Raw genomic sequence first — 24,114 nt, forward strand, 5'->3', positions numbered from 1 at the left:
TGGCGGTGTGGATTTCTACAGTTTCATCTCTTGTGCTAAGTACTCTTTCAAATACAGGAGGGAGAGGGCTTCTGTTCCAAAAAATTTGCAAGTAATAGGGATGAACGTGTAAGTAGGCATCAAGGGAATGACTGTCAGCTATGCAGAAATTACTGTGTTCATGAACACCTGGGAATTCCAAGTTAGGCCAGACCAAGGTTTCTGAAGGAGCAAATTCCGCCTCCTTTGTATGTGTGTAAATGAACGTTTTTATTGATGCTGTCAGTGGTGGTACATGAGCATGGTACGCTTGACAACCCTGGCTCTAACTGTCACAGTGGGAGTATCCCAAAGATAAACTTAAAGGTGAATATGATCCAAATTCCTTAATACAGAAGAGAAATTATTGTGATGTACATGGATCAGGTTAGGAATGTTGTAGGAGTTGCAGGCAACACAGAATTCGGGTATTAGGCAAGGTAGGACGTGTGACCAGAAGCTTTAAGTCATTAGATAACTGATTAGAATAATTGTTTTCGAACAGAGTGTTGATGCTAATGCTACAGGTGTACAGGACTTTTTACAAGAGCATTTATTCTTCAAATTCGTACTATTGATAAGCGTGCTGTATCAGTAGCAAAGATACCTTGAGAAGGTAAAGGGAAAGAAGTTAACAAAAAGCTACAAAGGGGAATTCATTTGGCAAATCTGTTCTAAAGAGGTATGAAGATGCATAAGGATCTGGCTCTAGAGTAGTTCTTGTGCATTGTTACAAAATATTCTGGAGGTGGTCAGGAATGTAAGAGGTTGCCTGAACAGTATTTCAAAGCAGCATCTAACAGTTTTCTGAGGTCAAGAACCTTAGGTGTAACTATTTGTTACTTATGAAATGATTTATGAACAGGGGTTTGAAAAAACAGGTTTTGCATAAAAACTGTGACAAACTTTTATGTATTTGCAGCTGAGATCAGGGATCCTTTGAAGGTATGGAAAGTCCAAGGGAGAAAGGTAAGATGTGGAGAGAAACCCACTACTAAATGTGAGTTGTAGTTCCTTGAGAAGAAAGCTGAAAATGAACAGCATCTCTTCCTCTGTCAAGAAATGTTAATTATTACAGTGGGATTTGGAAATTATGTGATGCAGGAACACAAAATGGAAGTCATGAAAAAGATTCTTAGGCTGGATTATTCACAGCAGGGAATTGCTTTTAGATTTGTCTCTTAATCTGTCGTCTCCTCTTTCACTGTCCAATTCAACGTGGTGTGGAGGGGTTGAAAATAACACAGGAGGTGTAACTTGACTTTTCAAGATCATGGGCAAGGACTTTCTCTTTTCAACCTAGCAAATGATTGTGAGAGACCAGAGAGGCGAAGTGTACCACCAGTTTAAATACTGGTGTTTCAGAGCTTATGGTAAAGTGCAAGGGCTTTTGCTGTAGGAGTATTGGAAGGAGTTTTCCTCTGGAAACTGGTCCATTTTCATGTACCTATTAATTATCTTTCATCAGCTTCCTAAAAACAAGTGTTTTACACCTAACAGTGTGACTCTGTCTTGTTCAGCCCAGCTGTTGTTTCTGGTAACTTATCAAAGACAGCGTGCTGCAGAGTAACAGATCTGGAGCACCGTTAAGCCTGCATCTGAAGGCAGATCTTTCTAACTGCAGCTGGAATGGAACCACTGCTCACTGTTACTTTTGTACATTTAGAAATGTGAAAGAATCCAGTAAGAGGTCCCTTCTGACCTCAACCATGCTGTGATTCTGTGAATATGTGGAGACTTCTTGCTTTTTATTGTAGGGTAAAAGCAATTCGTTTTTTGTTTATTTTTGTTCTTTTCCAAACTAATACTCAAACCTGCCGGTATCACCAGTTCAGCATATTCTTTCTAGTTTTTGGTGCTTTCAAACCTAAACTTTGCAAGTGAAAAGAAATGCCAGCCTTTTCAGTATTTTAGGGCATTCTCATTTGAATGGACATGAGGACATCTGTATGTCATCGGTTGCCTAGCTTCTTCACCAGCCCCACTGTGGACTTCTCTTTTGTACCCCTGTTCTCAGGCATGCCATTTGCAGCTCAGTAACAGGACTGACACAGCAACCACTACTCAGGATACCACTAAGCAGGAGACTTTCCAGGTAGCTTTCTCTGTACTTGGGAACAAGGGGTATATGCTAGTCTTTGCCTTTCCATGCTTCTCCTGGATGGTATGATGCAGTTGAGCAAGAAACATAAAGTAGTATTTGTGACAGCATGCTAAGTGCTTTTGTATTTTTTTCTTAAGGGACTGTTTGCCATCTTAGACATTAACAGATACCTTTATAGAGAGCAATGGTGGTCAGGATAAATTAACTGACCTAAATTAATTTGTGAAAAGCCTAGTAAATTGTTTAACTTTATTTCCCTTTTAAGAAGGAGCTCAGGTAGGTATGACAGGTCACATTAGATTTCTGCATTCAGAGAAAAAGTGCTGCCTGCCAACCTAGAGTTGGTAGTAGAGTACTGTTCTTTGATAGCAGATATATGGCTTGTTTCTGCAGGAACTTGCGGGGGGGGGGGGGGGAGTTGTTTGTTTTCCCCTTCTCTAAAATAGGCAGTGCTTCAATTCTGAGAGCTTTGAAGTTTTTCTCGTTTTTCTAAATAATGGAAATTTCTTTAATAAACTCTTTTGCAAATCTTGAAAATAAAAATCTCTTTGGCATCTGCAAGTTGAAAAGCTAATTGGGTGCAAAGCACTTGCATTGTTCTGTTCCCTGAAGTAATGAGAATGCATCTCGTTATGATGTTCTCTTTAATTGTATAGAAGCTGTTTGTTTTGTGGTGTGTTTTTTTTTTTTTTTTCTTTTTCTGATCCTGGCTTCATTCCAGCACTTTTAAAACTCCTGCTGCAATTTAAAAATTTACAGTATTAAAAAATTTCTTAACCATCTGCCCGAAACTGGAAAGGCAAAAACCTGTCCTGCAAAAAAATTAGTATTTAGTGACAAAGAAATGAGGACTCAAAAGAAACTGTCAGGTTAATTAGGAATAAAAGAACTTGCCTTAAAAGTGAGCTGCAAAGAAGTTTCAATCTTTTTTTGTAAAATGTATTCAGTAGTCTTGCAAATCAAATTGAAATTATTCTAACTTATTCTTTAGGATTATCAGAATGTGGCGAGAATCCATTTGTTAGTGCATGAGCTTAAGATGTGCTAGTCCTAATGTGTGTGGCATGCACTGCCATTCTGTTACTGGAATCACTTGAAAAATCCTCTCTAGCAAAGAAGCTATTTAAATATGGTCTGATAACTTGAAAATGTGCTGGTACTTTAAGGGGTGCTTCTGTTAATGCATTTATTAGTGATTGCTAATAAATCTCTGTCATTTTTACTTCTGTGGTGGTTGTATTAAGTTTGTCTTTCCACTAGTCTGGTTTATGTAGAAAAAAATAAGTAAACAAACTAGAGATTTGTAATACTGATGAAGGCCATAGTATGTTTTGTGTGGTTGCTATACCCCACTGGCAGAATTTTAGTCCAGGAACTGTATTCCTCTCATATTATATGAATTGCAGTTTTTCTAGGATCTAGAAGCTTTTTATGCATTTATCCATGAGAATACAAGATTGCTTTCCCACTGCTGTTTTGTTGTGCCCCAACCTAAAAAGAAATGTAAGCTCACTCTACTAGCCTGTCAGTTATTACTATTCAAGTTTGCCAACAGACGTACAGGGTACTATTTCTTTAAGCGTGCATCCATGTTTATTTTGGTCATTAGTGAGAAGCTATCTGGGATAAACACATGGTTATATGGAGAACAAAAGCAAGATAGGCTAGATCAATGTTGTGGTTGGTGTGATTGTCCTGAGACCATTCTGATCCATTCCAGTAGGTGAATGCTGAATTACAGCTGCAGGAATAACCCAAAATGTATTTGGTCTAGTGATATGTATGGGGTTTTTAATTCTCAGACGTTTTTTGGTGCTTATGACACCTTAAACCTTTAAATCCATTCTCTTGTTATTTGGCTGAATGCAAATTCCATCTGTAAATTAACCTAAAGGTCTATCCCTCATGTGTCAGAGAAGTTTGAAAATATGACCCAAGTAAATTCTCCAAACTCAGAAGGCAGATTAAAGCCACTTCTGTCTAGGTCTTTTAAGCGAGTTTTCGATTATCTTGGCTGCGCTAAGGATTAGAGACTCGAGACTGAGTATGGACATTACATATTTCGCTACTTGAAAGTACTTGAATGTTAGAATGAGTTTAGGATAGGATTTCTGTAGAAATGGGTGTCTGTTAGTCACATTGTTGGCGATGACTCCAAACTGAAGATCTGACATCTGTTATGTGATGTAATTATTCCAAACATAATGTTTTTTAGGGAGGTTGTGTGTATTTAGTTTAGTATAAGCTGTACAGTTATTTTTGAATTTACCCGACTGTGTAGACTAAATTGTACTTCAGGTGTTCAGAGTTTAGTTTTGCATGAGTGGTGGCACATGAAGGCGTGATAGTAAGTCTAATTATTGTTCAAGACTAGAAATTAGAAGTAATAACAGAGGTTTTTTATTAAAAAAATTTTGTGTGACATTTATACCCTCTTTCATTTTTCTGACTTTGGTAATTCTAAGAATTAGATTCTCCTACTCTTTTCCCTCTGAAATTCTGGAAATAGTATTTGTTGTGACAAGCAAGAGGGATAGCTTTAAGTTTATCATCTGTATTTAGGTTGAGAATAAAAAATATCTTGAGAGGGCTCTTTCTTAATTTGACCTTGTGTCTTGTCTCCGTTAGCAAAATGTGTCATTTTTATGGAAACAGGAAAACTCAGCTGGGTATAGCCATGAAAGTGCATCAGTAGCTTAACAAAATGGTGTGATGATTATTAAAACCCCTTAAGAAAGAACTAGTTAAGATAACATTGAAGGAATTGCATATGTATCAGTGCTACCACTGATGATAATGAGGATGGTTCACTTATGTTGTTCAAGCTGTACGGATTTTGTGCAGAATAAAACTGCATCCTTCTGTTATCTCCACAGAAAACTAGTTTTCTGGGAACAAAACCAGGGACCAAATAACTCATTGTTTTTCATTGGACTTTACATGTTTAGACTGATATTAATTGTTGCCGTACCTGTAAAATACTAAGCTGTCATCTTTCCTCTACAGAAGTTTTTAACGTAAAGATCAGATCAGAAAGAATGAAAATCTTAGGACATAGAAGCAGTAGTCTGATGGTGTTTTTTCCCTGCAGGGAAGGAGGACAGGGATTGATTGCCAGAGTTGTTCCTGAACTCTGTTTAAGTCAGCTGTTCATCTGCTGCTGGTTGGTGGGTGTGTGCTCTCCAGACCTCACTCTATGCATTGCTGCTTGGGGGCATCTGTTGCTTTCTTAAGACTCCTTTTCTGCAGTGACGTGTTGCCTCCCTACAATTTTTATGTTTGTCTTGTGGAAAGCCCCAGTGCCACCTCTTGAGCGCGTTTGTATCTTAGTAGCTATGAAGTAGAACTTGGGTGGCTGAAAGCTTAAATGTGTTGCTGGGTGTTCCTGAGCTTCTGAATAACAGCAGTGAAAGCTATAAAAAGCTACTAGGTAGTTGGATCATAAGCATATAGGAACTTAACTCCCATTGACTGCAACAAGAGATAAAAGTCTAAATAAATTGGAGGGATCTTGGTTTTAGTCCTTAATTTTAATTTGGGTTTGTCAGCTTCTTCAAGTAAGAGAGGTGGTGCCAGTGCTTTGCTCTTCTGGCTCTTTTTCCCTTAGGAAAGAGGTTTTTGGGTGTTGGGTTTTTGTTTGTTTTCAATTTTAACCACTTCCTTACTATTTTTGTTCTTCCTGATGGTGAGGGTTTAGGGTAAAAGACCTACACTGGATGTTATCCCGGCCATAAGAATTTTATGCAGAACTTCGGAGAGAATCATATTCTGAGCTGCATGAGAGTTTGCTCCAGTATGCAGCTGTCTCTTTGCAAAGATAATAAGAAAGAGTGTTGAAAGAAGCTAGGTGGTGACTGTTTGGTCCTCTGTTAGTATCATAACAACCTTTAAAACCTGCTATGTTGTATCTTTGTAGATCTCAAAAATATGGATTTCTGCTCTTTGAGTGATACTTTGTGATATGCCCTGTTTTGTGGCTTCTGTAGGCACTTACGCTATTTATTTGAAGAGTTTCATTGATATCACTTTACATTTTACATTTGAATCTCATCTTGTGATAAAACTAGCTTTGCATCTCAAATATGAAAGAATTTACAGCTCGAAGAGTAGTTACAAGTGTAATTATAAGTAGTCAGGAGTGTTAAATTTTCTACATGTACAGTAGCTGAGAACTAAATACAGTTTTGGGGAGATGCTTATTCTTCATTTTAGCATTTTGTTCACCAGAATAACTACATTTATGTTTTGAGTACTTCTTATCTCCTTCCTTCCTTGTAAAAGGCCAAGATAAGTAGAAGAGCCGTGTTGATGAACAGCTTCTTGTAGGGTGGAAACTAGGAGACCAAAATTGAGCCTGTGGTCTAAAATGTGGAAGAATGCCGTAGACTAATGACTGAAAGAATTGAATCCCCAGGTAACAGTATTGCCTTAGATAATATTTAGATAGTAGCTGTCAGAATATTGAGTTGCTTTATATGATTCTATAACTATAAAAATGTAAAAAACAAAAAAAGTATCCTCAAACAATGTATAAATAAAAAACTCTGGGGAAAGAAAGGACAGCTTTAATTTATTAGCTGTACTGGCATCATTCTGTTTGGGGGGAAAGGTCTCTAACCTCTCCATTCCCTGAGGTCACTTAAGGAGGGGAAGATTTCAGAAGCAGTTTGGCTATTAGAAATTTCCTTAAGTAAAAGAAAATAGCTACAGGAGAATGAAAATATTTAGTGTATTTTTGACAGTTTTATTGCTAATGCGAGTTTATCCTGTCTGTGGCTTTTTGATCACTGTTGTGTGTGTATGTTTAAAAAGGCACAGTGATCTTGGGGACTGAAGCAAGCTTCTGTTGGCAGGACTATTCCACAGAAATATGATTTCAGTGCCTGTAAAGTGAAGTATTCATGCACGTACAGTTAAATACATATTCAAATCTGTGAATAGAGACAAATTTGAGGTTTGCATGGTTGCTGTCCTGTTATCTGCCTTTTTTGACTCTGCCAGCTGCTCTTATCTCGTTTTTCCTTTTGTTCTTAAGAATGCTCTGAAAAAGCTGAATAGAAATGGACAGATTACTTTTTTCTGATAACTTTTTTTCTGCTGCAGGATGTGTCCTAAAAGTTTATTTGGAAAGCGTTAGCACTGCTGCCATCTAACAGTTGAGAGACTCATAATAAATGTTCCCTGAGATATTTGTGGTTTGTTGCTAGTTATCCTGTTGGAAGGCCATGTTCAGGGTGTCTAGTATTTCTTACAGAAGACAATTTAACAAACTGCCTTCCTGTCTTCTAAGGAAGCAAGAGATGCTTACTCTATGGTTTGCTAGTTTAAAATTGATGATGCACTTTGCAATAAACTTATTTTCTGTGTAGACTTTGTTTTGTGAGTGGCTAATTTTGGTTAGTTTCATCACTTAGCTTAGTCAGTAGCTCTATTTAAACTGTAGTTTAGCTGTCTCTTAAAACTGATACAGACATATTTGTGGATGCTTATTTCCAGCATCTACAGACTGCATGTTTATAAGATATATATGTGGGGAAATGTCCTAAAATGGCTTTTTTTCTGCCCTGATCTTGTTTCCACCTGACACATCTAGTTTTGATAGTTTTTTGGAAAGCCTTTCTTAAGCTCTAAAGAGGAGTAATTTGAAGAATGATGGAACTAGCAAAGCCTGCTTTGTTACGGCTTTGTCTTATGGTGGAATGTTTTGGTTCTAAGGAGCAAAATTCATTTTGATTTTCTGTTTGGTGGCTGTACATAACACTCTTCTATAGATTCTCCAGTGCTTAGGGGATCGGCTTACCATACAGTTTTCCCTCAGAGGTGACAGGCAAGGAAGAGATGTTGATTGAAAGGAGTTTCTCTTCCTACTCGGCCACCTACTTTCACAGAATTTATAGAAGAGGAGTGTTTTTGAGTTATACTCTTTTTCAAGTTCATCTGAAAATAGCCAGTGAGCCCAAAATTTGGAGATGGGGAAGAAAAGTAGGGATGGAAATGCACATTAGCCTGGCTTTCTAAGGAAATAAAGCTTAATATAGATCTTATTCAAGAATGAATTGCAGTGAGATCTAGCCAGCACTCTTTGAAGATCCAGAGAGCCATTATTCTTGTAGATAGTTTGAGGTGTGTGAAATGGAAGCTCAAAAGGCCCTGAAATCTTTTCTGTAATTTTCAGCCTGCTTAGCAACAAACTATTCAACAGTGAACACTCCTAGAAATTACTCTTCAAAAATTTTCCTGACCTCAGAGGCTTTTCTTTATTAGGTACTTTGATTTGACAGAGCTGTTTGCTATTTAGGTGTTACTGGGGGTTTTGAGGTGTGTTTTCATGTTGGATTAAGCTGCCTGATGCTAGAGCTGTTCAAAATTCTCCATAGTGGGAGGAATGGCTGAAACTTTGAGTAGAAGTTGAGCCTGAAAAACTTCAGTCCTGGAATGAAGCTTTGGTCACTGGAAAGTTATTGTAAACATAAGTTCATCAGTTAGAGATTGCTTAGTGTAAATTGTTTGTAAATGTATCCATGTCAGAGCAGCGAAGGCAGTATGTTTAATTGTAACTCCATTTGTTGTTGTTACTTGTGTGCCACCTTTTCTTTGTGCAAAACCATATATTCAATAATTATACAATATTTATGATCCTTTTAATAACAGGATTTCTTGATAATGGGTCATAAATAAGGCATGAAGAAGTATTAGTGGAGTTCTGAGTATCTAGAATCCAGTATCTTACAAGTTTCCATTTTTTAAATCAATCATATTTTCCTGTAGATGGCTTAAATTACTGTCTTCTCTGAAGATCACGCGGTTTTTCAGAATTTGTATGGCTGTTTCTAACTGCAGATTATGCTTCAGTTGCGCCATTATGAAGCAGCTTCTTTAGTGGAGTTCTAGAATCTAAATATGCCAGACTTGCAGTTGAAAGGGAACTTTTCTAGCTGAAATTTTTAGTACCACATTATTCATCTAAGGTGTTGAGTGCAGGGCTTGTTAAGGTATTGAGAATGCGCTTTCAAAATCAGTAGCACTGAGGTTGGAGGAACATCAGTGTCTAACATCCAACCATCCATGTGGCAAAAAAAGTTTCATTTTTTTGGTTTAATTTCTTAGTTCCAAAACTTACCAGAATCACATTCTTCAGTGTGCCAGCAATGAAGCTATTTTAAGAAAACTGGAATTATGGCCAGATATGAATGACAAATTTGTATGAATTTTCTGCCTCTTAAACACTTTATTTAATATACTTAAAATAGGGGCAAGATGATGTGAAACAGTCTTTCTGGATTCGTTTCTTGTTTTCTGTTTTGAGAGAGGTGCTAATGTGTCCCAGTTACAAATATACTTTCTTGTAGTGTTTTTATGATGTTTCCCACTTTGCAGATGGGAATTTGAGGGACTGAGAGTTTATGGTTCTAGGAAATTTTCAGCAGGTTTGAACTGTGTTCTCTTCCCTAAATCATTGCAGTTTATCCTTCTCCAAGCTCTGCCAAAATGTAGCACATGGATATCCGATCTGTGTTAAATAAGGAATGTGGGAATGATTCCTGTATTTAGTTAATATTCATAAAACTTCAAAATCCTCTGAAGGTAACATACAAGTTACCAATCCTAAAAAATTGTGTGCTTGTAGGTTAAATAAAAAAAACTCTAAAAAGAACTGATGGGACTACATAAATGATAATTATAATATTCATGAAGAAGTCTCTTGACATGTTAAGCTCTTAAAAAAAAAAAAAGACTACTTTAGGAGTTTAAAAATAGAGCATGTGAAGTATGATTCTAGAAAATTTGCCATGCAACCGTCTGTGCTTACATCAGCTGGGAGGGGATGTCTGGAGAATATAGGGCATAGTAGTCTTCCTCTCAGCAGTGAGAAACTGTGTATATTGTGTCTTAAACATGTACAGAAACCTATATAGTTGGAAGACCATAAGATACAGATAATATAGTTATTTCTCATGGCAGTAATAAGAGTTGACCTGCCCTTTGCCAAGAGCTGTGGCTAAAGAAGCTAACTTTCTACCTGAACCTCTGCAGGCCTCCCTTTGCCTTTCCATGCCTGTCTGTATTTGTTCACCTAGATAACTTGTACAGAATGCTTTTCTGTTCTCACCTGTATGTATGTAAAACTTTTTCACATTATAATAAAACTACAAAATAGTGAAATGGTCGTGGTGGGAGAGAGGAAAGGAAACCAGACAAAAGAGAATTGCTGAGTTAAGATGTTTGATATATTAAACTTCTTAGTGCTCCAGTCCTTCAAAGTGACCTCAAAAGTAATACTTCTTATTTTTTAATTTAATCATATAAAAACTTTTTTCCAAAGTGGAGATAAGATCTATTCTAGTCTGTAGTTGGTCTTATGCAAAATTTACAGATATATGAACCAGTACAGTTAAAGTATAAACTACTTGTTTTAGGAAATCCCGAAATGATCCAGAAGCCAGGAACTTAATTTTTTTTCTTTTAAGAAATATGATTCTACAACCAGAGTTTAGGAGAGTATACTGCATTCTTTTTGCTCTTCCACCTCCTATAAGTATTTAAAATGGTATAAGTAAATATCTAGGAGCTGTGGCAGCTACTTATTGTGCTAAATTCTGTACACATGCTTCTGAGTTCATTGCAGGATCTAAATAAGCAACCAGCTGCAGTCTGAAAAAGATTGACTGGTACAGAAATTATAGTAATATTTTAATCTCTGAATCACAAACAAGGCCACAGTAAAAGTCAACTAATTTATTTGGTAACATTACTAAGTGGCTGAAATGTAATCTTTGTTCCTGAAGTTAGGGGGCATTGTGCCTTCTGTCATCATACATATAGTAACTACAGCAATTCAAAATGAGCCGCTGACTAGATTAAACTTCTTAATAGCGCGGTGAAGCCTGCCAGCTGTTACTTCTTGTTTTGTTGCCTATCCTTCTGGTCATGGTAATTATTTAATTTTGGTAAGTAGTTCTGAAATCTTTTATATGTTGCTACTGTTCAGAGGTATGCAGCTGTCTCATGTTCTTACATGTCTGGCAGCGGTTCTGGATGTCTAAACCTAGCAGACAGTAGCACTTAGCTTTTAAGAGGTTGACTAATAAAGTTCAGACAGACAGCTTACTGGTAATAGTTAAAGATATAAATATTAGGGCAAATTTTGAATCAGCTGGTGAATCTAGTACTTGCCAACCTAGAACATAGTTGTATACACAAATTAAACATGTTTTATGTTAAAATATCTCATAGATGGTACACAGAGGGGAGTGATTCTCAATGCTTCTATATAGGAATGCAGTATATACAAGATAAATTTGAGTGAAGAAACCAAGGGGCTAGAGCTGGATACAGCCTGAAATTTTATTTCATATGGTTTGGAACCACTCTTTGTAACTGTTATTAGATGGTACAAAGGTGCATGTTTAATGTGTGACCTGGCAGATATGTTTTTAGAGGGCCAGATGAACTCTTCAAAGAGAAGATTTGTCATCTCATTTGTCATGCCTTGAGTACCTGGTCTAAAATTTAATTTTGCAAGTATATCATCTTTAGCGCCCAATATCAGATCTAAACTTAGTTAAATGTGAGTGTATTGACTGACCTAATTTAAAAGAGCACTGCTTGCAGTGCTTGATCTATTTTCTGCAAATCAGATTACTGAGGAATGTGCGATTTTAATCAGTTTAAAATATTCTGGTTTTTTTCTTTGTAACTTCGGAAAAAGTTGTCAAACAGTATGAATTTTAATACAAAGAATGCATAGAGCTCAGCTGTAATGAGCAGACTGATTTTTGCAAATTTGACATCAAAAAGCGTTACTGGGAAACATGATAGCCTCCTCTTGTTCTTAAAGCTATCAAGTGTGCTAGAAAGAACAATTATGGTAATGAAGATTTGTCCAAGCGCTTCTGTACTAATTCTCTGTCCTAACCATAACTCTTTTCCTTACAGAGTTAGACTTTCTGTGTGTGGCTTTTGCCAGAGGTATGAGCTTTGAAAAGTAAGACAAACTCAGGATTATTTTAAATTATCATCACACTGCCTTCTGCTCAGCCTGTATCTGTTAGGGCTTAGCTGCTTTTGTGGATTGGTTGGGCAAGCAATGACCTGAGTGGTCTCCCTCCCCCCCCCCCAACCTTCTGCTAATTCACTCACATTTATGAGGCCATTTCTAATTTAGAAATTCTGGGGGTGGGAATGAGTCTTGGGCTGAAAATTAAAACTCTGTATGAGTCTTTCTCATCTGAACGAGTGCCAGAGCATAGCTAAGTTTTGAATAATTGTAATGGATTACTTGATATGGTTAACTGCATACCTGAAAACTTATTTGCTATGTGCAGCCCTTTGGTATTTACTTGATCAATACCTACTTCTCTGCTTGATGCTCCGGGATGTTTGTGCTAGACTCTTGGTCTTGCAGAGTATAATAGGAGAATTGAAGGAAAAGAATCTGCCTGATTCTTTCACAGCCATTTTAGTGAAGACCTCATGATAAACTGAGTTTCCTCATAGAAGAAAATGGGTTAATTCAGGGCCTAGTGTCTGATTTAGCCTCTAGCTTGATAAAATAGTCTGCCTTGATTTAGGTCTCCAGGCTAGCTGAAAGCGCTTGCACGGTCATGAATAATAATAATGGGCAAAGCTTGGCATGTTGTTGAATTGTAAATGAGTATTGGGGCTGCCATGAACAGTGAATGGTCGCTTGAGTTGGTAGCTGCAAAAAATAAGCTTATCTAAACTCACATATCAGGCTGTATTTTCTTTTCTTACCTGTGCTGATAGTGTTGGTTGTGTAGTGAGCTGTAGTGTCCACATGTAGGTTTTTGGATAGAGAAGGGAAGAGCTATGGAGAAGCAGCCATGATAAGGTAAGGTGACAACAAAGTAAAGAGGGGAAAAATGAAGAGGAGGAAGATAGGGAAACATCCTCTTCTGTTCACTTCCCTGCCCTTTTAAAAGAGACCATGTTAAAGGTGCCTTCTGTTTAATAGAAGAGATTTGGGGGTGGACTGTTGGCCATACCAAGGTCTGGGTTCTGGGTACATGGCTCACTTGGTGGGCTGAATTCAGCTTGCTTCCATTCTGTGTTTCACATTTTCAAAGGAGACGAAGAATGGCTTTTGTGATAATGCATGCTGTTGAAACCGCTAAATGCTGACTAGTCTGGCAAAAAATTCTGGGAATTGCTTTTTTTCCCCGTGAGAGCGGGGGAGTGTATTTCTTAACCATGTATGTAGCCCAGTATGAAGCTGGAGACCGTTGCCCCCTTTGCAACAGTTTGCAAGAGTTGTAGTGGAATAGGATCTGGCCCAATTCCTGTTGCGGTTGGACCATCCTAAGGCTATTTGTCATCTTCATTTTTTTCTTAAGTTTTTCAATAACGGCTTATAAACTTGGGTAGAAATAGCACATTGGGGTAGGAGGCCAGGTAAGGTGGGAATGTTGTCGTCATTTCTATATACATGGAATTTCCCTCATCTTTTGACATTGGTTAATGTCTCTCATGACCAAATAAGTGCTTTATTCTTTGGGTTGCTTGTCCATGCATACTCTTTTTAATACATGAATGCCTGCATGTGAATTGGGTTCTTCTTGAAAGTGTTTTGAGGCTCGGTATTTGATCAGGTAGTTCATTGATCACCAGAGAGTTTTAAGAGCTGGATGGACAGCTTTCTTGCTGTCAGCTCAGATGCTCTTGCATTTCATTTTAAGAGCAATCTGAACTACTCTGGAATCTATATGGAAATAAACAAAAACAGTTATCCTAAAGGGTATAATAGGTTTTTTGAGTGCTATTAAGATTAAATTGACTATATAATAATGTTCTGCTTAAGTGAATGCACGCTTGTGTGCCTGCCTGATGATGAGTAGCAACTCTGGCAAGTTCCATCTAAAGAATTTTTAGTGAAATGTAACTGATAATTACTGGGTTCTTTTTCTCAAGGTCTGCTATTCTGGGAGATGGAGGGAGGAGAGGGATGACCTGCTCTGCTTTAACAGCCCTGTAATTTACTGCTACAAGTAGCAAGAAGAATAGTGTAACTTTTGATTTAAGGAATCCCCCCCCCCCCCTCCTTGCCTCAACATGTTGTGTTCCTCAATTTGATAAAGAAATTTGACTCAGTATATTTAATTTCTCTAGCTGCTGAGTCCATAATGATTCTAATTGGAAAAAAACAAATTCCAGAAATATTGTACCACAGTTAAAGATATCTGAGCCTTTGGCTGCAGAATTGGGTTAAGTCATGGAGCTCCCCTCATGGGTTGCTAACTGCTGATGGAAACTTCACATGCTTTCTAGTGAGCTCATGCACAGTATTTAACATTTTTACGTTTTTACAGGGTTTCATATTAATTGAATGCTGACTCTCCTGGTGTTGTAAAGTTCAAACTGTGGAGCTGGAAATACTTTAAAATGGCATAGTCTTAAGTAAGCTCAAGGATTACTGGATCTCATGTATTCTAAAGCATCTCCAGCATGCTTAAAAGGAATAGCAGTGATAAAGCAGTGATGATACAGTTAAATATGGTGTCAACTTTTGTCTTATGAATTTTGCCTTAAGAGTTGACTAGTGTTCAAATTGTCTTACTCTTCTGGTGTTTTTATTTTCAGGCTAATTTTGAGGGGTGAGCAGGAGGTACCAGACTCGATGAGTTGCCATCGAAATGTCGGAAAAGTCAGGCCAGAGTACAAAAGCAAAGGATGGAAAAACAAAGTATGCAACACTCAGTCTGTTTAATACTTACAAGGGAAAATCACTGGAAACTCAAAAGACCACAGGTGAGTACACTGACTTTAATTTTGCATTGTTTCCTCATCACTGTAGTACAGCCAATTAAGAGTGAAAGTACGTGAGCACCTAACCACAGCAAGATTTTTGAACTGCTTGATGCAGTGGTTAAATGGAAGAATTGTGGGAAGGAATCTTGATTACAGTTTCTGATTACTTGTAAACTAGTGTTTCAGTTCAAGGAGAGGATATTTTCAGTCTAGTGGAAAAACAGAATATAGATGAATAAGAGAACTATTTAATAGCTGCAATCTCCCTTTATTATCAGCACTTGACATGCTATTCCCTAGCTGTTTTTTTAACTGTAAATTGATGGGAAGTGGTATAACAGTGCTTTTACCACTGACCATATTTTGAGATCTTTCGTGAGTGTATTTGTTCCTGCCCGCCTTGTGGTGTATAAATAACAAGACCTATGCAGAACTGGAGGTGCTTGATCCACCAGATGGGAATGTGTACTTTCATATCAGGTGCTTCATCAGAGTTCTGCAGACAAACACTGGGTGAAACTTTACTGAAGTCCCAAATAGGCCAGTGTGGTTATGCTTTTTCATAATTGATTGGGTTGAGAAGCATAGGAGGAAAAAAAAACCCTCTGAAGGCCTTGAATTTTATCTGATGTACTTGCTTAAATCTAGGGAGAGAGTGTGTGAAGAATTGGGTGAGGGTTCAAACTTGACCATTATTTTTAATAATTAATATTATTTTAAAGTTTACACTAGTGTCAGATTGTTTTTTAAGTTTGAAGCTGAGATACTTGTATATAATAACATACTTAGGGTAATGTCTTGTACTTTTTCACCTGAATTGATTAGTTGGTAGGTTGAATGTCCCATATAGTGTTAGCTTTATACTGCTTTTCATACCTGTGGTCTGGAGTAAATGCACTTTGTAGGAATGTTTTTGCAAGAACAGCATCTGCCAACTGAAACTGAAGCACCAGCCAGTGGGCTTGTGCAGCAAAAAAGAAATGGGCTGGACCCATGTGTGTATTCCTGGACTCATCAAGGTATGTTAAACCTCTAAAGGAAGGAGAGAATGAGTAATGTTTAACACCATCATAAAGGGTTTTAAGATACCAACATTATATTTAAGATAGCTCCTCTAGCTTCCTGTCACTGAGCAGTGCTTCTAAAAGTGGGGCCATATATCCCATTTCATTTCTGGAATAAGTTAACCATATTAACTCACTGTTTAAAAAGTACTGGAGTTCTGCCAAACCAAGTATTTCTAATTCCCACTTTCTTAATTAAATTGTGAAGTATTTTGAGTTTCTAGTTCTTATTCTCTTAAACTTTCTCAATTTTTTTAGCAAAACATTTTTTGATTTCTGCAGCTTTGCTAAGAGCACTGTTAACTTCCACTTTCTGTTTTGGCATGCAGTTGCCACACGCCATGGATTGCAGAGTCTTGGAAAAGTTGCTATTTCAAGGAGGATGCCTCCCCCTGCTAACCTCCCTAGTCTCAAAGCAGAGAACAAAGGCAATGACCCTAATGTGAACATCGTGCCTAAAGATGGCACAGGATGGGCTTCGAAACAAGAACAACACGAGGAAGAAAAGTAAGTAACCAAAGAGATCATGGTGGTTTTGCTGTAACTCTTCTCAAATCTTTCCAAAACTAGGGATGGTTGGGGAGTGGGAAGGAATTGATTAGATCTGAGTGTCCTCAAGATATCTAGTAGAGAGGAAGTGGCACCTCTATTTTTGTGAGGAAGAATTTTGCTATTAGAGGACAGTTGGAAAAAAATCCCACTGACGTTGGACGCAGTATGCTTGTATGTTCTATATGAGGGGATGCACGTGGTGTTTCCTTTAGTTGCCTGACATGGCTATCTTTAAGCAGTCACCGAAACTTACACGAAGGGAATACTATGGCACATTCTTTTAAGATCAGTTTAATCACCTTAAAACCTTCTTGAAAAACTCTAGGAAGAACTCTTAAGTACACAGCAGCGAAGTTGGATAATAACTTGTTTGCAAGTTCTTGAGAGAGTATGTGAAAACCCATTTTAATTAGTGTGACAAATTCTTACTCTGTATATGTTTGTTTGAATCTCTGCTTTATTTTTCTAGTGGTTCTTAATAATATTTGCAATTTAATAAACTCCCCAGACTATTTATGAAAATTTTCATCTTAAACTTTACCCTGTTATTTCATGCTCTACCAATAAATGATATTAACAAAACGAAAGCGGTGATGATGTTGATTCACTGCCATATGTTTTGTGTAATATAGTTCCCTGTGCTCAATCTGGATATAGATGTAGTTTCATGCTAGAATCCTGCTGCTCTTGGAGCTGTGACTGTGGTTCGTGAAGCACTGCAGCTAGTGCCTTGATCACCTGACTGAAGCACTGCTGCTTGTTGGGGAGTGGTGTGGTTTTGCTAGTGTGTCACTAGCACTAGTGAAAGCAAATGATGATTATTGAATGTTTTCTTCCCTTTCTTGCTATCCCTCTATTTCTTCCTGTATACATTCCTACATTTAAATGTCAATTTTTCGCATCATCTGTCTGAAAAGAAGATTGCAAATTGACTGTTAAACCTTTAGAAGTTTACTATTATGTTTAGCTTTTATTTTGGGTCTATGAAACTACAAATTTAGGATCATCTGCCTAGTATTCTCTATGCTACTTCCATGACATTTTTCTGTACATTAGAGGTTGTTTACACTTTGTCTGGTTAAGCTGCTGAGCTCAAAACAGATTTAACTAAAGTGTTCTTTATCTGTATCTTGAAGTCTCTCTTTCTGTAGCCTGCTACTTGCGTTAAAGTATGTTCTGGTAGGTGATGGTTTGTTAAAAATAAATTAATGTGCCTTATTTGCAACTGGAAGATATTGCCTTTGTTTTTTCATTGTGCGTTATTCTGATAAAGCTCTTAAAAACCACACACAAGTAAAATTAGTGGGAGAAGGGACTTGCTCCCAGGAACAGATATGTATGCCCAGGCCACAAGTAAGTTCTCTTAAGCTAAGGTTGTCTAATACAAAAATGGTCTGAAGACTCAAGTAAATGCATTTACTACTGCTCCAACTTTTCAACATGCTTATAAATGCTGCAGTTTCATAAAGGGTTCTGATACTGGTCTCTCCAAAATCTGTTTTGAAAATGTCTAGCTGTAAGAAAATATAAGCAAGGAAAAACATAGAAGAGATGGAGGGGTTTTTTTTCTTCTGGTAGTCTGTGGAAACAAATCAAAATCACTTGTAGTTGTCCTTGTGAAATGCTAATTAAGGAAGATGGAGAACTGATAAAACAATAACATTTTTTTGTCCTTATATTACCATTAACTAAAGATCACTAAATTGGGTGTCATCCACTGATGCTCAGATTAGCTTTGCCCTGTTAGTGGCTTCTGTTTTATCTAGTAGTAATGATGAACTTTATGAACTTTTTCATTTTGTGACTTGGAGTTTGATCAGTTTTGCATGTTTTAGTGTTACAGTTGTACTAAAACTTTGTAAGAATTCAATGTATTAAATGCCATAAACATTTTAAACACTCCACAGATTGCATGCTGTATAGTTTCATTTGTCTTGTATATATTAAAGTTTCTGTCACTGTATATTCCTTCATTTAGCTCTAAGGAAAAACTTTTTTTTTTGAGTGGATTGTCTTTGATAAGTAACCTGGATCACTTTGTCCCTTCTCTTGTTGGCAGTTGCCATTACATCTGTGTCATCTGTGATGTGATTTCCCCCTGCAGTGATTATTTTGGTTTGGGGGGGGGGGGGGGATGCTTTTTTTTTTTTTTTTTTTTCCTAGGCTATTTCTGAGACTGCTGTGTAATGCTTTGGGCTGATCCATGCGGAACCCAAATGGAATTGATTTTTTCAGTGGCATTCTTCAAAAATTTGGGGTTACTTTGAGATCTATTTAAAGCATGTACAGTTATTTATTGAAATACTATGCAGTGCAAGTCAACTGCCTATTAAAAAAAAAACCTAATTGTATGAGATCTGTAGAGATACTTCTACAGAAATCTCAAGGCCAGTTTTGTTATGGCTTGCTTTCCACAAAAAGATGTTAATGGATGTCAGTTTGTTATCCTAAGCAAAATAATCTTTTTAAAGTCTGTTGCAAACTAAAACTTTTGAGTAGGTTAACTGACGTGGCATTGTAGTAGTTAGGTCTTGCTTTGCTTGTACAATAAAGCAGTTCTAGTCTGTTAGATTTCCATCATTGTTCTTGTTTTATCAAAAATGAGTATTGGTGAGCTGGAGGCCTTGACTTGTGGGCACTCTGACACTTTGAAGGCTTAAGTTATTTGCAGAGGCAGAATTCAGAAATAGCTATTCTTGAAAGAGGTTAAACAGCCTGACTGGATTTATAGACCAGAAAGATCTTCCTCAAGTATGTGTTCACTTCTTAGATTGAGACAAAATGAATGCTTATTGAAAATGTCTGCCTCTTCTTCCTTGCTAGATGTTGAAATTGAGACTGTGCCGTTGTTCTCAATGGAATTCAACTTTCTTGATCTAATCCCTGGTGCCCGTAAATTTTTTCATGATGTCTTTAGCTTTTCTTATCAGTTCCTTGTACTTCATGATTTCTGACATACTTATTTCTGTTGTCTTTCTCTCTGTTCATGATGGTATTTTTTTAATTGCTTTCCTCTGTCAGCCACTGAGCCAAGAGAACATTATTCCAAATTTTTCCCTTCCATGGTTGTAGACTGATTGGGTTTTGATCATCTGATAAACTGCTTTAAAAGTTGTTATGCTGTTCATGACTGATTACCCTTTCTTCCCAGCCATTTTCACTCATACCTCTTCACTTTGGAAAATCCATTCTTGAAAGAATTAGCTAGTTTATTCCAATTTTTGACTGTTACTATAACAACTACTGTTATATATGAAAATGCTTTTCTGCAGAAAAGTAGTTATTGGTTCTTCAGCTGCAGTTACCTCATCTCATTTGTTTGCAGCAATAGTCCTGACAGTCTCATTCTGTGTTCAGTCTCTCTTGTATTCATGAGTGCTTTGCCTCTAATTCCAGACAGCCAGAAGTGCCGCAGACACAGCCAAAACCTGCCGTTCCTGCTCCTCCAGAAGCAGCTCCTGTTGCCAAATCATGGGCCAGTACCAAGCCAGGTGGGCAAGGCGATGGTAAGTGGTGTTAAAGGTGGAGGGAATCTGGACTGGCCTAGTGGGCTATGAATGCTGCTGCAAGAGATCCAGACTCAGCAACCTTTTGAGTCTTGACCGAGTCAGCTGGGACTAAGAATGCTGTGGAAGCAACTTTCTTGGCCCGAAGGTGAGCCAGTCCCTTGTCACTCAAGTGAGCTCCAGCCCAATTTGATAGGTAGCAGGTCTGATTGCCTTTTAAAGGATTTGCCTGGTCCCTTTTTTGGATTGGCAGAGCAATGGTGGTCATAGCACAAGATCTTGAACGGGGCTGAAACAGGGGGAGGAAAATCTTGGTATTTCTAATGTCTATAATTCTGGCTTGGGAAGGAGCACCATAAACACTTAGTGGTCAATTTACTCATTATTCTGGATTGTTTTATTCATAAGGTGTATAGTCTTGCTTCTGTTTAAATGTCTGTTACAACACTACTTTTCCCTTCATCTTTTAGATTCCTTGGTTGGTTGGTTTCTTTTTAAAGTGATACTGTTCAAGTAGGGTTTTTTGCTGGGGCAAAGTATTTAAAGGTGGTTTTCTTATGTAATTGTATGAAAGAATGGAGATTCATTTCCATTACTGTGGATCTTAGCTTGAGTGTTTCTGTTACAGATGTAAGGTTAGAGCTTATTCTTCAGCAGACTTTTAAAATTGCATATAGAGTGAGAGGTTACTTAGAATTTCCACATCTCCATTAGGGAAAATAACCCATGGCTTATTTTGTTGTCTTAAATCTGAGACTTGCAAGCTTTCTATGTCTGAAAAACAGAATTTTGGCTTTCATGTTGAAGTGAGCTCTTTTCTGGATGGATCTTAGAACAGTAGCATAAATCTGCATTACATGGAGGTAACTTCTAAGCCTTTACTTAAAGCTTATTGTTAACATCACACATCTAATGACTTTGCCATTTTCATGGAATAAGTATTTGAAGTGGCAGTTCTTAGATTCTCCACTCTTGCTCTCCTGTCTCATGTTCATTGTTTCCTCCATTCTCTAACATAGAAAGTCTGCTCCCTTAAGCTAGCTCTATAATTTGTCTTGCAGGAGTGCTGTAGAATAGATGTTTAAAAAAACAAAAAAACCCACTGGTATGCAGATCACTTTGCATCAACCTTTCTACGTGAGCTGATAAGATCATCGCTGATGTGACACAGGAAATAAAGTGATTCAGCTCAGTGGCTTCAAAATGCATTTAGCTAATTATTTTGTGGTTGCCATGGCAACTCTGTGCCAATCCCAGATGGCGCCCTCATTTCATTCAATTAATGCGGTAGTGGGTTTGGCGTTTCAAGAAGGAATACAGCATGTGAATTGGCATCGACTGCTTGCTCTCCTCCTCAGTTTGAAACTCGGGGTACACCTGTCGTGCTCGTGTTTTCCTGATCTGCCGTTGGCTGGTGGAGCTTGTGCTTTTTCCAGATGCCTTGTATGCGTTCCAGCAGGAAGTGAGCCAGCAGCCTCATGCTTTTGTAAATCTTCGGTTGAGTGAGGCAAGACTAAATCCTTCTCTGATACTCCATGTGACCAAGCAGAAAGGAAGGACTTCTTAAATTTAATTGCAGCATGCATTTTTCAGCTCTCTGTTGATTAGGAGGAGAAGTTAATTGCTGCTATAATATCTTTGAAAACCTTAATTGCTGAGCTGTTGTTGGCTGACAGCCTAGCTATTTCAGGCTGATAACCTGAGCACTATCAAGCTTATCACTGAGGATGGTATTGCTTTGCAATTAAAACATTGTTGCTGTCACTGTAGACTTGGGCAGAAAACGTTCTCAAGATTTATAAAACTCATGAATATTGCATGCCACAGGACCTCTGAAGAGGATCCCTTGCCTGGTAGACCAACTGCTTAGCATGACTGCTGTTTTCAGTCCCATTAAACAAGGCTTTGGATGTAGCTAAATGGACCTATCAAGAGTCCAATGTCTGTAACAAAAACCCAGTTAACATGACTTGCAGGAGGTGAAATTGGAATCAAGCTTGAAAGTTCTCACAACAATCTGTAGGCACAGGTATAAATATTGTGTTATTTGCTGTCATAACTTTACAACAGAAGTGAAAAGAGTGAGGATTTTGTCCTGTGCTTGACTCTTAATCTTGAAAAACATCGAGATCCCTACATTTTGGCCTTTTTATTTTTCTGAAGAATTCTTTTGTGTGTTAGAAGAGGAGCTTTTCTAGCTTTTGACTAAAAAAAAAAAGGCATAAGGAAGCTTTTTTCTTTTTTTCCCTGACACAAGGGATTGTTTGCTTTAGACTGTATGTGTTCAGATCCATTTTTTGTCCGTTTGCCCCGTAGTCTTTGTGGCCTAACATGCTGTCTCTTACAATATCCAGTAGCTAAGATAGATATATGAACAGGGCATCATTCAGACCAAGTAGAAATTTTCCCTCAGCGAGTTTATCAGTGGTTTGGTATCAGAATGCTGTTGGCTAATAGGTCAATATTCATTGTGTGTCTGGCAGGAGGGGAGAATGACTTGCTTAAAACCTTTGCCATAACTCTGGATAGGAATTTAAGGCTTTTGTTATAGCTGATAGACCAAACATAGATTGTCTTCCTGTTTAGCGGTTTTCTTAACGTCTACTTTGAATCAAAGAATGCTACAGTTCTGATACTTAAGTTTTCTCACAAGATAAAACTGTGGCCTTCAATAGTCCAGCAGATTTATTTGTTATTAGAACAGTAATGAATCTTAGGGCATTTGGCAATAACATAACTGCCTGTTCTTGGATTGACTATAGTTGCTGTGAATAAAACAAGGGAAATCTTTGTGCTTGTAAAAAGGATGTTAACAGAGCTGAAGAACTTAAGTACTCCCTGTGTTGCATCTTGTTCCTTTGGGCAGTTCAAGCTGTCCGTTTGTCTCTTTGGTGGTTGCTTCAGGATTTTTCCTCAGTTCTGACAGGTGTGATAACTGGCCCAGTAGATTTGACAGCTTTGGTATTTGGTAGCAAATGTGAATCCTTTATAAGGATTGCTCTAGGCTCATGTGAATTCTGTGTTACCAGTAAATTAATGTAGCTTTCAAGTTCGCCTTTTAAGGATGATCAGACTTACAGGGTAACCTTCTGAACTCTTTAGACTACAGAAATTTGTGACTTTGATTATGTTATTGTGTAGGTCCGGCTATTCAAGTAAATAGTTATTTCCAGCAAGAGTTTCCCAGTCTGCCGGCAGCTGGGGATCAGGAAAAGTCAGGCAAAGAGAAAGATGTACCTGAAGAGCATGGATCTGGACCCAACTTGCGACCACAAAGTAAGTATATACTACAAATTCTTGTGAAATTGCACGTGTTTGTGTGGAACTTACTTATTACAAGACTACTTACTCCCCATGCAAAATACATTAAATGGATTTTTTTTAATCAACTTGCTTCTATAATACATGAACTGCTGAAAATGAGCCAAGCTGTCCTTCCATAAGAAACTCTTGTAACTCTCTATTTCACTGTATGGTTATTTTGTTTAAGAGCTTGTCATAGGGATGGGGGGGGGGGAGGGCGTACCTGCTCTACCATGTTCCCCATGTGTGAAAACAGGATATTTCTCTTAATCCTTATCTGCAATTCACTCCCCATTTTCCCAAACTGGTCAGCAGCCCATTTGTTCTCCAAGGGACTTTTGCTGGTTACACAATACTGACACTTCTACCTGCTGAATGCCACAATGGCTAAAAACGTATTTAAAGTACTCTCCTAATATTAACTAACCATGAAAATAGTCTTCAGAATTGCCCCAAAATGATTAATACTCATATGCCTAGCCTGAAAAATCCTGATTTGGAAGTTTGGCCTTAGCTCTTCTCCCAGGTGCTCTGACTAGGTTAGATCTATTTCAGCTTTGGATGATTAACTATATCAAGAACAATCATAAACATAAACAAGGTTGGTATTACATATTTCAGTTCAGAGATGAGTGTATTGCTTCCCCAAGTCCTTCTGATGGGAAGGCATTTGGGATTATTCTTGTTTCCTATGAGGAACAGGATTTCTTTCTTCCTCAGAACTTTTTGTCAGGGTTTGCACCTAGAGGACGCTTTCTGCTCTGTAGTTGGCACTACCTTGTGCCTGTGGCAGAGAAGATAT

General features: G+C 37.8%; 1 protein-coding gene across 14 annotated transcripts in view; it reads left to right on the forward strand.

The window, feature by feature from the left end:
* PRRC2C (proline rich coiled-coil 2C) overlaps positions 1-24,114 on the forward strand; it is a 79,086-nt gene that overhangs the window by 4,648 nt on the left and 50,324 nt on the right. For 10 of the 14 annotated variants that reach the window (XM_067300687.1, XM_067300672.1, XM_067300682.1 and 7 more), the window contains exons 2-6: positions 14,720-14,887; positions 15,793-15,906; positions 16,281-16,458; positions 19,900-20,009; positions 23,151-23,285. In XM_067300687.1, the coding sequence (XP_067156788.1) occupies positions 14,773-14,887; positions 15,793-15,906; positions 16,281-16,458; positions 19,900-20,009; positions 23,151-23,285 (652 nt within the window). In that variant the 5' untranslated portion in view covers positions 14,720-14,772. The remainder of the gene's footprint in view (positions 1-14,719; positions 14,888-15,792; positions 15,907-16,280; positions 16,459-19,899; positions 20,010-23,150; positions 23,286-24,114) is intronic. The other 4 variants (XM_067300681.1, XM_067300688.1, XM_067300678.1 and 1 more) reach the window with 3 other exon arrangements.

Source organism: Apteryx mantelli, chromosome 8, assembly GCF_036417845.1.
Source record: "Apteryx mantelli isolate bAptMan1 chromosome 8, bAptMan1.hap1, whole genome shotgun sequence".
In the NCBI taxonomy this organism is placed as follows: Eukaryota; Metazoa; Chordata; class Aves; order Apterygiformes; family Apterygidae; genus Apteryx; species Apteryx mantelli.